General features: G+C 42.1%; 1 protein-coding gene across 1 annotated transcript in view; it reads left to right on the top strand.

The window, feature by feature from the left end:
• The first annotated feature begins 161 nt into the window (after positions 1-161).
• Positions 162-14539, top strand: part of FAF1 (Fas associated factor 1) — a 511769-nt gene continuing 497391 nt past the window's right edge. The window contains exon 1 of the mRNA XM_030823889.1: positions 162-656. Within this exon, the coding sequence (XP_030679749.1) occupies positions 612-656 (45 nt within the window). The 5' untranslated portion in view covers positions 162-611. The remainder of the gene's footprint in view (positions 657-14539) is intronic.

Below are 14539 nucleotides of genomic sequence, written 5' to 3'. Positions count from 1 at the left end.
CCGCAGCTGCAGGTTGCCGTCTCTGCCGCCAGCGAACAGATCCTGGCCGGGTAGTCGCGCGCCCTGCGCTTGACAGGAGGGTGGTCACGTGGAAGCCGCAAAGCGGCGCTTTGCGACCTCGATGACAGGCAAAATGTGCGACAGCCGTGGCGCTGGCCAACCAGGGGCGGAGGCGGCGGCCAGGGAGGAAGCGGAGGAGGCGGAGGCGGCCGCGGCGTTCGCCCGCCCGCTCGCTCTCTCGGTTTCCCCGCCCCCGCCGGGCTTAACGCCGCTGAAGGTAGCCGGGTGCGCGCTGTTGCAACCTGCCCTCATCCTGGCCCGCGACTGTAAGACCGGTCCCACATCCAGACCAATCTCCCTGTCCGGGCTGCTGCGACGCGGACTCCGCAGGTTGCAGGCGGGCGGCCGGGGCGCCTGAAGGTTACCGAGTGCATGAGCGCCTAGCGCCTCCCGCGCTGCCCCGCCCGCTGGCCCGCCGGCCCGCCCGCCGGCTCGCCCGCCAGCCCCTCGGCGCCCGGCGGCGGCGGCGGCGGCGGCGACGGTCGCAGGAGGTGCCGTCTGCTTCCCAGGTGCGCGCTTCGCTCCCGGAGCCGCGGAACTCGGCGGCCGCCATGGCGTCCAACATGGACCGGGAGATGATCCTGGCGGATTTTCAGGTGAAGTATCTGGCCCTCTTCCCCTCCCACTTCCAACCTCGTGGGTTTCCGGTGCCACAAGGGAGTCTTCTTCCCAGCGTTTGAACGCTGCAGTGGTGTGTCGTTTAGGCTTTTATACGGTGCGTGGCGTGTGTGTGTGTGTAGCGAGTTATGGAGAAGAGTATAATTTATATGCTATCATGAGTGTGTAGAATGTGTTAAGTACGGGTTGAATGGGGTTGGAGGTATTAATGACTTTTGGGTTATTATGTGTGTGGAATGTGTAGTGTTTCATGTATTATATGGGGGGACGTGTAGAGTTTTTGTTTTAGTTGGTGTTGGACCATTAAGTATGGGATGTTTTGGGTTGTTCTATGGGGAGAGATGTATGGAGTGTCAGCGTGGAGCGTGTGGTGTTATGGGCGTGGTGTATTTATATTGTATTAAGGGAAGAGTAAAAAAGCAGAATGATGAGATGGCGAGGGCAATGGCAATGGGGTACTGAGGTCCTTTTCAAAGAGGAGTAAACATTTGAGACTTTGCCTAATTGGAATCTTTGGAGGGTAAGAAGATAACGAGGAGACAGATAAGACTATATATTCCAGAGTATCTCTGCAATGAATTCACAAGCTTAATAAATTACCTATTCATATTTGCGGATTCCCCTCCCCTACAGAGTTGAATTGCTTGGTTGGTGTCCTTTCTCCAGGAATACTTTAAAGGATAAGTAAAGGCTGTTCTCTTAATAAACCCAGCTGTAGTGCCACTGACATGTAAGTATCTTAGGGAGGCCCTTTGAAAGTAGAACTGTATGCATTGTGAAAGACTTGGAGCTTGCACTAATATCCTGTGAGCGCTACCTTTTCCTTTTGATGTTTGGTGAAGGAATTATTTTAGTGAGATATTTTTAGCCATTTTGACATCAACTTAGAAGCTACTGTGAAGTACAGGCAGACTTTTCCCTCTTTTTTAACACTCATCGTTGCACAGGTTCTAACACTAGCTTAGTAGGCAGTATTTTTCCTTACTGAAATTTTGTTGGGCTTTTCTCTCTCTGTTCTATTAAGTTCCTTATTTTTTTTTAAAATTAATTAATTAATTTTTTTTTGAGACAGAGTCTTGCTCTGCTGCCCAGGCTGGAGTGCAGTGGCGCGATCTCGGCTCACTGCAAGCTCTGCCTCCCGGGTTTACGCCATTCTCCTGCTTCAGCCTCCCAAGTAGCTGGGACTACAGGCGCCGGCCACCACACCTGGCTAATTTTTTTGTATTTTTAGTAGAGACAGGCTTTCACCATGTTAGACAGGATGGTCTCGATCTCCTGACCTTGTGATCCGCCCTCCTCGGCCTCCCAAAGTGCTGGGATTACCGGCATGAGCCACTGCTCCTGGCCCTTATTTTTACAAATTAACGTTCAAATAACCATTTTCAGAGTTTGCTGTTTTGGTTACCTAGTAGAATCTGATATACAGGTATTAGGAATATGCGTATATCTACACTTTGATTAAACCATAACCTCCAAACTAATAAAGGAGTGTCGTTATAATAAAAGTTGACCATAAGATTTTGATGTTTTGTAGGTTTAGGATTGGCCTGAGGCTTTTTGCCTGCCTACGTTTTAAAACATTTTTCAATTAATTAATTAATTAAATTTTTTAGAGATGGGCCTCGCCATGTTGCCCAGGCTGGTCTTGAACTCCGGGGCTCAAGTGATCTACCCGCCTCAGGCTCCGAAAGTGTTGGGAATACAGGTGTAAGCTCCCACACCCAGCCCTGCCTAAGTTTTTCATCATTGTCTTTTTGTTTTGTTTTTGTTCTCCAGTTCAATTTTTTATCTAATGTGGAATGCACTGTTTGAAAAAGGACTCTATATTTCTAGGTGTAGTTTTGCCATGTTACAAAATTGTCTTCTGATTTCCCTCATTAAAAACTTTATAAGGTAATTATAACTTTGTTTTGATTTTACCTTTTTATCTCTAATAACTTGCATCTGCTTTCTATTTTTTGTGTGTGACAATTATTATGCTTAACTGTTAACCTTATATTGGCTAAAGGACAGGAAATTTAGGCTTCTCGTACTCAGGCAAAGCAAGATTTTCCAGGGATTTTGGTTTGGAAATGAAAATGAAAATTTCGATCACATTAAGAAGATGGGAATAAGTTTTTCTCTTCAGACCAATGGTAATGCTATACACAATTGTTTAAAAATGGGAAAAATAGAATGGCATCTGCAGTGAACAGTTGTTTGCCTAATAATGTTAATTTTATATTGTCAAATAGGTAAAAGAATGTTATTGATAGAAGAAAAAATTATTTGGAAAACTACATACCTTAAACACATTAGCCATTTGTGTTTTTAGGAACCTGGAGTTTTCTTACAAATGATGGTCTTAGTAAAAAGTGATTATTCTTCCTGTTTTTTATATTATCTCAATTTTTATAGGATTAACTTAAAAGTAAGCATTTATTCAGTTATGAGAAAACCAGGTAATTTATTTATTTACTTATTTATTTTTTCTGAGATGGAGTTTCACTCTTGTTGCCCAGGCTGGAGTGCAATGGCACGATCTTGCCTCACCGCAACCTCCGCCTCTCGGGTTCAAGTGATTCTCCTGCCTCAGCCTCCTGAGTAGCTGGGATTACAGGCATGCACCACCATGTCCAGCTAATTTTGTATTTTTAGTAGGGACGGGGTTTCTCCATGTTGGTTAGGCTGGTCTCGAACTCCCGACCTCAGGTGATCCACCCGCCTCGGCCTCCGAAAGTGCTGGGATTACAGGCATGAGCCACCGCACCCGGCCTCAAGTCATTTAATTTAAGGATTGCAGCTTAAGACTTGGCATATGGTTACTTGGATGACACTGGTTTCTTCTGTAACTGGGCAAATTAGTTTCCTCACCAAAAGTGAATATGGTGAAATTACATGTTTATATCATATGATTGCGAGACTCAATATTAGTTTGAGAGCTTAGTATTGTCTTTGTAGAAAAGACATAATTTCTAAATTTGATCAGAATTTGAAAATAAATCACATTTTGATCATTGCTAGATACTGTGTCTAAATGTGGAAAAACCTTTGAGAAGGATTTTTGTATTTTTTTTTGACTATTTCAAGTCAATAGAGAAAAGAATTCTGTTGAAATCAGTGAAGTGGTGATAAGTAGTGGGTGGAAGATTACAGCTCAGACTTAATGGGATAGATTTGGAATATTATAGATGGGTGAATTTATTACAAAGCAAATATTACCCCAAATTGTCCTCTAAGAAAATCCTCCCCCAATCTGTTAATGAAAAAAAAAATTGTGGTACAATCCTTATAAAATTTACCATTTTAGCCATTTTAAAGTCTTAATGCCAGTTCAGCGGCATTAAGTACATTCATTTTGCTTTGCTACTATCATCGCCATCCATCTCCAGAAAGCTTTTCATCTTGCAAATCTGTTACCGTACTTATTTAACAATAAGTCCTTGTATCCCTCTCTCCTCAGCCCTTGGCAACCACCATCCTACTTTCTATCTCTGAATTCGACTCTTCTATTAATAGGTACCTCATATGAGTGGAACATACAGTATTTGCCCTTTTTTGTGACTGGCTTATTTCACTTAGTGTCATGTGCCCAAGATTCATACATGTTAGCATGTGTCAGGATTTTATATCTTTTAAAGGCTAAATAATGTTCCATTGTATGTATATACCATATTTTGTTTATTCTTTCACCTTCCATGGACATTTAGGTTGTTTCTACCTTGTAGCTATTGTGAACCATGCTGCTATAAACATTGGTGTTCAAATGTATGTTCCAGCTTCTGCTTTCAATTCTTTTGCATACATACCCAGAAGTTAAATTGCTGGATCACATAGTCATTCTATTTTTAATTTTTTTGAGGAACTGTCATATTGTTTTCTATAGTGGCTGCACCACCAAAATTTTGAATGGAGAGAATGTCAGCATCCTGACATTTTTAAATAATTTTAAAATAAATTATTTTAAAAATCAGATCTGAGCAAATTAATTTACAATTTGGAATATTTGACCAAAAATCAGTTTTACATATACATAGTGTTAACATAGTATGTTACCGATAAAGGAATGACTAGAGTAGTACACCTACAGTTCTTGCTGGCTAGAGCCAGGAGGGGGTGTAAAGGAATTTCCTGGGTTTAAAAAAGCAGGCAGCATTGATGAATCATGAAGTTCCCCCTACCTCCCTTAGTGGTTTTGTAACAAAGAGATGCATTCAGGTGAAAGTTTCAAGTCTTTTTGTAACTATAGAATAACTGTTCTTTTTGTAATTGTAGAATTCTTTAACTTTTTTTTAGGTTGAAGTAGAGAACATGAATCATTTGGTCTCAAACTTTTGAGACCCTATTTGGTTTGCTTACATATGTGAAAATAGTTATCCAAATAATTGTGATTGCTATCAAATAATTTCAATAATATCAGTTACTTCTTTTGGTCTAGAGTCTTCTCCTCCTTAACCTCTTTCTTTTTGGCGAGACGGGGTCTCACTCTGTTACCCAGGCTGGAGTGCAATGGAGTGATCACTGCCCCTTTGAACTTCTGGGCTCAAGTGATCCTCTCACCTCAGCTTCCTGAGTAGGTGGGACTACAGATGTGTGCCACCAAGCCTGGCTAATTAAAAACAAATGTTTAAGCCAGGCATGGTGGCTCACACCTGTAATTTCAGCACCTTGGGAGGCCGAGGCAGGCGGATCACTTGAGGTCAGGAGTTCAAGACCAGCCTGGCCAAGATGGTGGAACCCCATCTCTACTAAAAACACACACACAAATTAGCCGGGCATGGTGGCTGGTGTCTGTAAACCCAGCTATGGGAGGCTGAGGCAGGATAATCACTTGAACCTGGGAGGTGGAGGTTTCAGTGAGCCAAGATCATTTCACCTCACTCCAGCCTGGGTGACAGAGTTAAGACTCTCTCAAAAAAAAAAAAAAAAAAAAAAAAAAAAAAAAAAAAAAAAAAAAAAACCAATTTTTTTTTTTTTTTTTTTTTTTTTTTTTTTAAGAAACAGGGTCTTGTTACGTTTTCCAGGCTGGTGTTGAACTCCTGGCCTTAAGTGATCCTTCTACCTCGGCCTCCAGAGAGCTGAGATTATAGGCATGAGCCACCACACCTGGCCTGGTGTTACCTGTTTTTCTATTTATGTTTCTCTGGTGCTGTTAATACAGAGGCAGACATCATAGCTGTACTCAAGTGAAGAAAGAAAAAGAACAACTATCAATAGTAGTAATACTTTGTTTTAGGCTTTCTGAGAAGCCCTTATCTGCCTTGCTAAAAAAGTATTCTTGGCCTGGCGCGGTGGCCTTTGGGAGGCTGAGGCAGGTGGGTCATGAGGTCAGGAGATCGAGACCATCCTGGCTAACATGGTGAAGCCCTGTCTCTACTAAAAAACAAAAAATTATCTGGGCATGGTGGTGGGCACCTGGAGTCCCAGCTACTTGGGAGGCTGAGGCAGGAGAATGGCGTAAACCCGAGAGGCGGAGCTTGCAGTGAGCCGAGATCGCGCCACTGCACTCCAGCCTGGGTGACAGAGCGAGACTCCATTTCAAAAAAAAAAAAAAAGTATTCTTTCTGAATTTAGTTCCATTGGTCATAGATTAAGAGTCCCTTCATTTCTTCTCTAATTTGGCATTGATTTGATGTTATTTTCAGTTATGTTTTCTGTAACACACAAATGTGCTTTTGTTTTTCACCCCTAGTCTTTCCAGCTAGTAATACTTTTTGCTGCCTAAATTGCTTGATGAATTTTCTTTCTTTTTTTTTTTTTTTTGAGACAGAGTTTCGCTTTTGTTGCCCAGGCTGGAGTGCAGTGGCGTGATCTTGGCTCACTGCAACCTCCGCCTCCTGGGTTCAAGCGATTCTCCTCCCTCAGCCTCCCAAGCAGATGGGATTACAGATGAGAACCAACTACCCCCGGCTAATTTTTGTACTTTTAATAGAGATGGGGTTTCGCCATCTTGGCCAGGCTGGTCCCAAACTCCTGACCTCAGGTGATCCATCCACCGTGGCTTCCCAAAGTGCTGGGATTACAGGCGCTGTGAGCCACCGCATCCGGCCAAATTTTCTTATATTGGGTTATCACCATGGGTCTTTGAAACTTTCCTTTGCATATGAGCTCCTCTTTGAAGTATGGACTTTTCTGTTGCATACTGATAAGTCACTTATGTTGAGTGACACATACGTAGTTTCTGTACATTTATAACATTTTCTCTTTCTAAATGGAGTTGTGAATCCCACTTCTTTCTTTTTTAGTTTGACACAAAGAAATATCGTCTACAAAAGACAATGCCAGACTGTGTGAGAAGAAATGGTATTGATCCAAACAGATATCTTTTGTGATGTTGCGGATTAGGGACCAAACTAATTATCCATGGAACATCATATTTCATTCCTGGGAGCAAGTAATCTTGTTACCTGTCCTTTCTTTCCTTTCTCCTGTGTCCTCTTTATTTATTAGAGAGACAAATCATGTTGTTTTAGTATTTGGGTTGTAGGTCATTGGGAAAATAAGGTTTTTGCATGTAGAATAAAGTTTAATGGTTGGTGGTTAAGGACGTGGACTTTGGATTCAGACCACTTGTGTTTAAATCACAGCCCTACCACTGACTCTTCTGGTGATCTTTGACCAATCACTTCACACCCCTCGGCCTCAGTTTCCCCACATGAAAAATATGTTAGCACATGTAAAGTGATTAGAAAAGGTGTCTGACATAGAAAGTGTTCAATAAATTTTAGCTGTTATTTTTGACAGTTTTAAGGTAAGTACTTGTTCTCTGTTGGGAACTTCAGAGGTCATCTGTTTGAAGCTTACCAGTTTTCCCTTTGTGGAAATTGAGACCCAGAAAAGAGAAGTGGCTTGTATAAAGTCATAGGTTGGTTTGAAACAATTTTTGTTTGTTTGTTTGTGTGAGACAGGGTCTCATTCGGCCACCCAGGCTGGAGTGCAGTGGCGTAATCTTGGCTCAGTGCAACCTCCATCTCCCAGGTTCAAGCAGTTTTCCTGCCTTAGCCTCCTGAGTAGCTGGGATTACAGGCGTGTGCCACCACACCCAGCTAACTTTTTAAATATTTTTAGTAGAGATGGGGTTTCACCATGTTGGCCAGGCTGGTCTCGAACTCCTGACCTCAAGTGATCCGCCCACCTTGGCCTCCCAAAGTGCTGGGATTTCAGGCATGAGCCACTTTGCCTGGCTGAAACAAATATTTTATCCAGGTGCATATAAGAGTGTTCATTTTCTAGCTGATTTGTCAGCTTGGAGTTCTTGAAAACAAAACCTGCTCTTTAGAAATTTCTCCAAATGAGGAAACTTACATATAAAATAAATTAACAGTGCCTGGCTATCATGTAGTGGACCTTCAGGAAGGAAGGAAGGAAGGAAGAGAAAGGTGGCACTTTGTCTATTCCTTGTTTACCATTTAGTGCCATGCTTCTGTGTTCACAGGTGTTCAAAAGCCTTGGAATGCACATAGTGTCTCTAGATTAGCTGAGCATGATAGAATTGATGCCTGTTGTTTGCCTGACTGGTTTTATGGACCTTGTAGATCAGGGGTCAGCAAACTATATCTTGCAGGCCAGCTGCCTGTTTTTATAAATAAGGATTTATTGCAACACAGCAATACCTGTTCATTTACCTTTATCTGTGGTGGTTTTCTTGCTAGAGTGACAGAGATGAGTAGTTGAGACAGAGATTTTAATGGCCTTACAAGCCTAAAATATTTACTGTCTGGGCATTTAAGGTAAAGTTATTTCTCCCCTCCCCCCATGAAATCAGTACTTTTCTAGGTTTTAGTAAATTCAGAGGACTGGAGTGTTTGAATGCCTGCTAGGTGGCAATATGTGTTTACACCTCCATATGGGGCAGTTGTTAGAGCATTGTACTTAGGTAGACTGGCTGTAGCTGTTGTTTTTTTGTTTTGTTTTAGGTTTTCTTAGCTGTGGTTCTTTGAGAAAGTCATTTGCCCTTTATGGGCTTCATTTATTCGGTCTATAAAATGGTGATCTGGGACAGGTGTGGTGGCTCCCACCTGTATTCCCAGCACTTTGAGAAGAAGAGGCAGGGGGATCACTTGAGGCCAGGAGTTTGAGATCAGCTTGGGCAACATAACAAGATCTTGTCTCTACCAAAAAAAAAAAAAATTTTTTTTTAAATTAGCTGGGTGTGGTAGCATGTGCCTGTAGTCCTAGCTACTCAGGAGGCTGAGGTAAGAGGATATGATTGCACCACTGCACACCAGCCTGGGTGGGTGACAGAGAGACCCTGTCTCTAAAAAAAAAAGGAATGGTGATCTGTGTAGAGCCATATGTACTTGTAAGCAGAAGACTGGATTAGGTCAGGCCAAATAGAATCCAGAGAATCACTTGGCAGCCATGGGACTGAGGACAATCAATTGTAATTCAGATAACTGACCTAGATTAGGGTTCAGAAGATTACAGCCTGAGGGCCAAACCACCACCTTTTTTTGTAGATAAAGTCTTACTGGAATATAGTCGTGCACGTATGTTTACATGTTGTCTCTGGTTATTTTTGTCCTTAATAGCAGAGTTGAGTTGTTGACTGCATGTCCTGCAAAGCCTAAAATATTTACCCTGCTCCTTTTAGGAGAGTTTGCTGATCCTTGATCTAGATCAGTGGTTTTCAACCAAGGGTGATTTCTGTCCCCCAGGGGACATTGGGCAATGTCTGGAAACACTTTGGTTGTCACAGCTTTGGGCTGCTACTGGCATTTAGTGCACAGAAGCAAAGGATGCTGCTACACATTCTGTAATGCACAGGCATCCCCCGATAGTAAAGAATTTTCTGGCTCAAAATATTGACAGTATTGGAGAATCCTGATTTAAACCAATGGTTCTGAAACTTTAGTTTGCATCAGAATAATTTGGAGGGCTTGTTAAATCACAGGTTGCTGGACCCCCACCTCAGAGTTTCTGACTCAGTGGGTCTGGTGTAGGGTCTGCAAATTTGCATTTTTTACCAGGTTTCCTGGTTATGCCGATGCTTCTGATCCAAGGACTACACTTGAGAATTGCTGAGCTAGGTGACTTTTGAAATTCCATCCATTCCTGTGATTCTTTGATTTTGTGATCTTAAGTACTGTTCCATTTCTGTGACTTAGCAAAACGGTTTTATGATATGGTTTGGATGTTTGTCCCTTCCAAATCTTATATTGAAATGTGACCTCCAAAGTTGGAGGTGGGTCCTAGAGGTAGGTATTGGATCATGGGGGTGGATCCCTCATAAATGGCTTAGCACCATCCCCTTGGTGATGAGTGAATTCTTGCTCAGTTAGTTCACGTGAGATTTGATTGTTGAAGAGTCTGGAGCCGAGTGTGGTGTCTCACACCTGTAATCTCAGCACTTCGGGAGGCCAAGGCTGGTGGATCACTTGAGGTCAGGAGTTTGAGACCAGCCTGGCAAACATGGTGAAACCCCATCTCTACTAAAAATACAGCTGGGCGTGGTGGTGTGCACCTGTAGTCCCAGCTACTTGGGAGGCTGAGGCATGAGAATCGCTTGAACGTGGGAGGCAGAGGTTGCAGTGAGCTGAAATTGCGCCACTGCACTCCAGCCTGGGCGACAGAGCAAGATTCTGCCTCAAAAAAAAAAAAAAAAAAAAAAAAAAAAAAGAAATAAGAGTCTGAGATCTTTACCATTTTCTCTCTCTCTGGCTCCCTCTCTCGCCATATGATAGTCTGGGTTGACTGTGAGAGGCCGTCTCCCACTTTGCCTTACACCATGATTGTAAGCTCCTTGAGGCCCTCACGAGAAGCTAGCGGATGCTGGCACCATGCTTTCTGTATAGCTTGAGAACCATGAGCCAACAAACCTCTTTTCTGTATAAATTACCCAGCCTCCGATTTTTTTTATAGCAATACAAGAATGGACTAAGAGTATATTTCAGTATACTGATGCTTGATGCTTAGGCTGTTTCATGACTCCACCTTTTTGGATCCTTACTTTTCATATTCCTTTGGAAAGTTTCTATTTCTCCTTCAAAAACCACCTCCTACCTTTTGCTTGTAACATTCATACCTTGTACCCAGTTAGGGTTAATAGTTTCTTTTGTATTTTGTGCATCTCTCTTCCTTTGAGTCTTATGTTAGATTGTCAGTGATCAATTTACATGTTTCGTTCTCCTACTGTCAGCTCTGTGGGGGAACAACTGTCTGGATCTTAACCATCTGTTCCTGCAGTATCTAGTAAAAAGTGCTCAGTGACTATTTACTGAAGGAATATTCTTAGTTTAGGCTGTTATGGTACAAATGGAATAGAATTGTAATTTTTTATGTATTTTTGATATCATTGACATGATTTTGAATAATAAAATCTTTCATTGGGAAAATAAAGATTTGACTAAATTGAGGGTTATAACTTTAAAGTGACACATATATAGAGAAGTACAAAACACTTCCGCTCTTGTTTAGCTTTTATTGAGGGGCTCAATGAGATGTGATAAAATATAGGTCTTGAGGCCAAGAACTTTGTAAAATTTGAATGCTGCTGCTGAATTTACTGTTTTATTCACTCTTCCTGATTATAATTTCACTCTCAATTGGTTTTTAAGGCATACATTTTATTTTCAAGTCAAAATTGTTCACCATGTTAAATCACTAGTCATTGACTTTAAGGTGAGTTTGAGATAATTTCAAAAAGCAGTCTGGTAAAATTAACAGAATAATTACACCTGGCTTTATATTTACTTGTGGTTATGGGGGAATAATAGAGATAGGAAGAATGAGATGTCAGGTTGTGGTAAAAGAAGAAGGAAGAGTTTTCAGGTTATGTGCACCTTAATGGCCTTCAGGTGGGGTTTGAGTCGCCTAGTTTTTCTCTTTGCAGTTCATCCTGGCTCCCTGGATTCTTTAATGATTGAGCTATAATAGAAGAGTGTTAGTGAGAGGAAAGCTTCTTCTCTTTTGCCCTCCCCATCCTCTTTTTCCCTAAGGAAAAGTAGTGGTTGAATTTGTTTTTTAAAATCAATTTTAGATGTATCCCTTCTTTAATAGGGAAAGAGTAATAACGGTAACTTCTAGCTTTTGGTTACTTTGTATATGTCAGGTACTATGCTAGGCTCTTAACATCTAATCTTTACAGTGATCTTTTATTGGGATATAGTGATATGGTTCTCCATGCATGGTTTCTGTATATCTTCTCAACAGAGGCACTGAATGCCTTTGTTTCTATATTTCCAAAGATTTTTGTATTCTGAACAGCCTTGAAAGATAGAGATAATGTCTCCCTCTTGGGTGAAGGGAGGTAGGCATACTTTCCACTCTAAAAGATTTGAGTTCTTTAGGCTGTGAGTTCCTCTTCTGTATTGCATTCCACTGCATGTGCAGGTATCACTTGGTCTATTTTGTGTTGCCCTATAGGAAATGGGACTGGAGAACCAGCACAGGAACATGCTGATACTTTGACTACTAATATTGCTGTGAATCATAAAGTTCACTGTCTCTGACCTGGGAGTCAATGTCTTCTGCCAGCATCCACGAAACTGGCAGGCTAAGTTGTTAGCTTGCTAGCAGGATAAAACTCAGATCCTTTAGTTTTTAAGTTTTGGCAGCAAGGATGGATGTTGACAGACACATGACATTCTGGAAGAAGAAAGATGAGAGTGTCTTCACAGGTTGGTTAACAGAATTTGAGGGAAGTCCTTGGTAGAAACATGTTGCCCAAATTAAGTGGTTCTCTACTTTATTGCCTGTTAATGATGAGATATTGGGGAAGTAGTTACAGACTGAGTTCCAGGACATAGGTTCGAAGACAGCTGCCTGAACATTCCTCTGGTTGTTGCCAACTCTCCTTTGGGTGGGGAGGATATTTTTCACCAATCTGGAGGTCACCCTCAAATCCTCCCCAGTGTAACAACTAGGGAGATTTGTCCTGATTGGGCAAAAGCTTCTGTTCCCTTTCAGACAAGAGTTACAGATGTATGTGTACCTACACTGAGTGTGAAGGGAGGCAAATTTGTAAGTTACGTGGGCAGAAAAGAAAGTTGTTAGAATTTTGCTTTGCCTAAGAGATGGAGTGCATAATGTCTTGTGGCTCAGCCCCTCTTCTGGAGGAAACTTTAGTTCCCACTTTACTGTCTGAAGCAAAGCCGTCGGCTCAGTGGGGTCATTAATTCATAGAGGTTTCACCCTAAACCTGGTCCTGGTTTGCTGATGGTTTAGTCAAGCTGCAAGCTTACTGTGTCTGCTTGACTTCTAGGGCTGTTCAACCTCTGTACTAGCTATGCAGACTGATAATGGATGTGATTGCTCTGTTCTCTGGACAGAACTCAAGGCTTTTCTTACAGCTCTGATTGGTACTCTTCTCGATGAAACTTGTTATATTTCTACTGACCTTTGCCTGTTGCTAATGGCCTAGCTCTTTGGTCTGCCACTTGGAAAGCTATAGACTGGCAAGTTAAAGATAGCGCTTGTTAAAGCTGTGAACTATGAAAACAAATTGTACTTGCTGATCAAACCATCTGGATCACTCATCTAGATGCCCTTAGTAAGGGCCTCTCTTCTGATGAAGCCCACTGGAATCAAGCTTCTGATTGAGTGTACACTGCCCAGAGCCATATTCATTATATTGGATATGATGAATATCAACTATCATAAACTGGACACAAAGCAAAGGACTGTGACACAGAGGGTACCATTACATGCCAGACTTGCGCCTCCTGCTAAAAGTTTAACCATTTGTCACATGATGAGAGAAGCCAGTGGCATGGGATGTGGCTCCTGCTTGCCCCTGGCAGATTGAATACATTGGACCTTTGACCTCCCTATTACAGCCAACTTCCTATCAGTGGTGCCTCACTCCTGTTGCCATTTTTTTTATGGTTTTGATGTTGCTGTTCTAGTCCAATCAGCTGCCTCTGGCCACACCATCGTGACCCTAGAAACCAATCTGTGTTATGCTTTTGGCTTTCTGGACTGTTTGCAGTCTAACAGTAGTGTACCTTTTATCGTACAAGCCACTCAGCAATGAACTGATTGTCAAGGTATTTGATGCTTCCATGCTCCCTGCCGTTCATAGGCATCTGGTATGTGGATAAACATTGAATATTGGAATAGCTTCTTCAAAAATTGACTCAACGATTTCTGATTCTACATCCTTGACCTCCTCTTGATCCACACACCTTACTTAGAAAGCCAGTTTTGCCACTGATGGTAGCTGTCCCCAGAAAAGGATTATCTCATCTTGATCACTCCTGAGTAATGATCAGAATGGAAGGGGTGGGAGGCTATATAGCCCTATTTTGAGAATTCAGGATTCCACCCTGACCAATTTTAGGCATGATGTTTCTTTTTACCCCCTAGTAACAACCCAAGGCCAGCCTGGTTGGTATCTATCTTCTATGTGGCAGCTAGGCCAAAAGATGGCTTAAGGAATTCAGACTTAATTCTTGTTTAGTTACCTGGATTCTCTTGTTGAATTGATATTATTCTAGGTCATCAGGTTAGTGACTATTTGGTTGAGTATACTGCTTGCTGAGTTTCTGTGTGGTAGACAGTGGGGACCATAATGGGTTTCTGTAGGTTTTATGCAAATTCCCTTGACCCTCTTGCACCTGACATTTCCAGATGAAAGGTCTGGGTGTTGTGAGTAAAAGATGATTGGGAAAAAGGTGAAGTTATAGCTGCTGGAATGGGACATACTGATTTTGTAGCAATGGACAGAGAGCGGCAATCCTGACACTTGGTGGAGGGACCACCTTAGACCCCAGGAGGTTTAGAGAAGGGAAAGACATTAATGTTCATTTTCTTTCAGAATCACCCTTGAAGCCTTCCTCATAAAGAAAACACTCTGGTGTAGCTCCTCCAAATTGTTGTTATCACATTAAGTTTAGCTGACTGCTGGGTCTGCCATCCCCCATGACTCTGATCATGATTTGTC

The sequence above is a fragment of the Nomascus leucogenys genome, chromosome 12, assembly GCF_006542625.1.
Source record: "Nomascus leucogenys isolate Asia chromosome 12, Asia_NLE_v1, whole genome shotgun sequence".
Classification (NCBI taxonomy): Eukaryota; Metazoa; Chordata; class Mammalia; order Primates; family Hylobatidae; genus Nomascus; species Nomascus leucogenys.
Note: the sequence above shows the minus strand (reverse complement) of the source record. Positions and strands in the feature narration are given on the sequence as shown.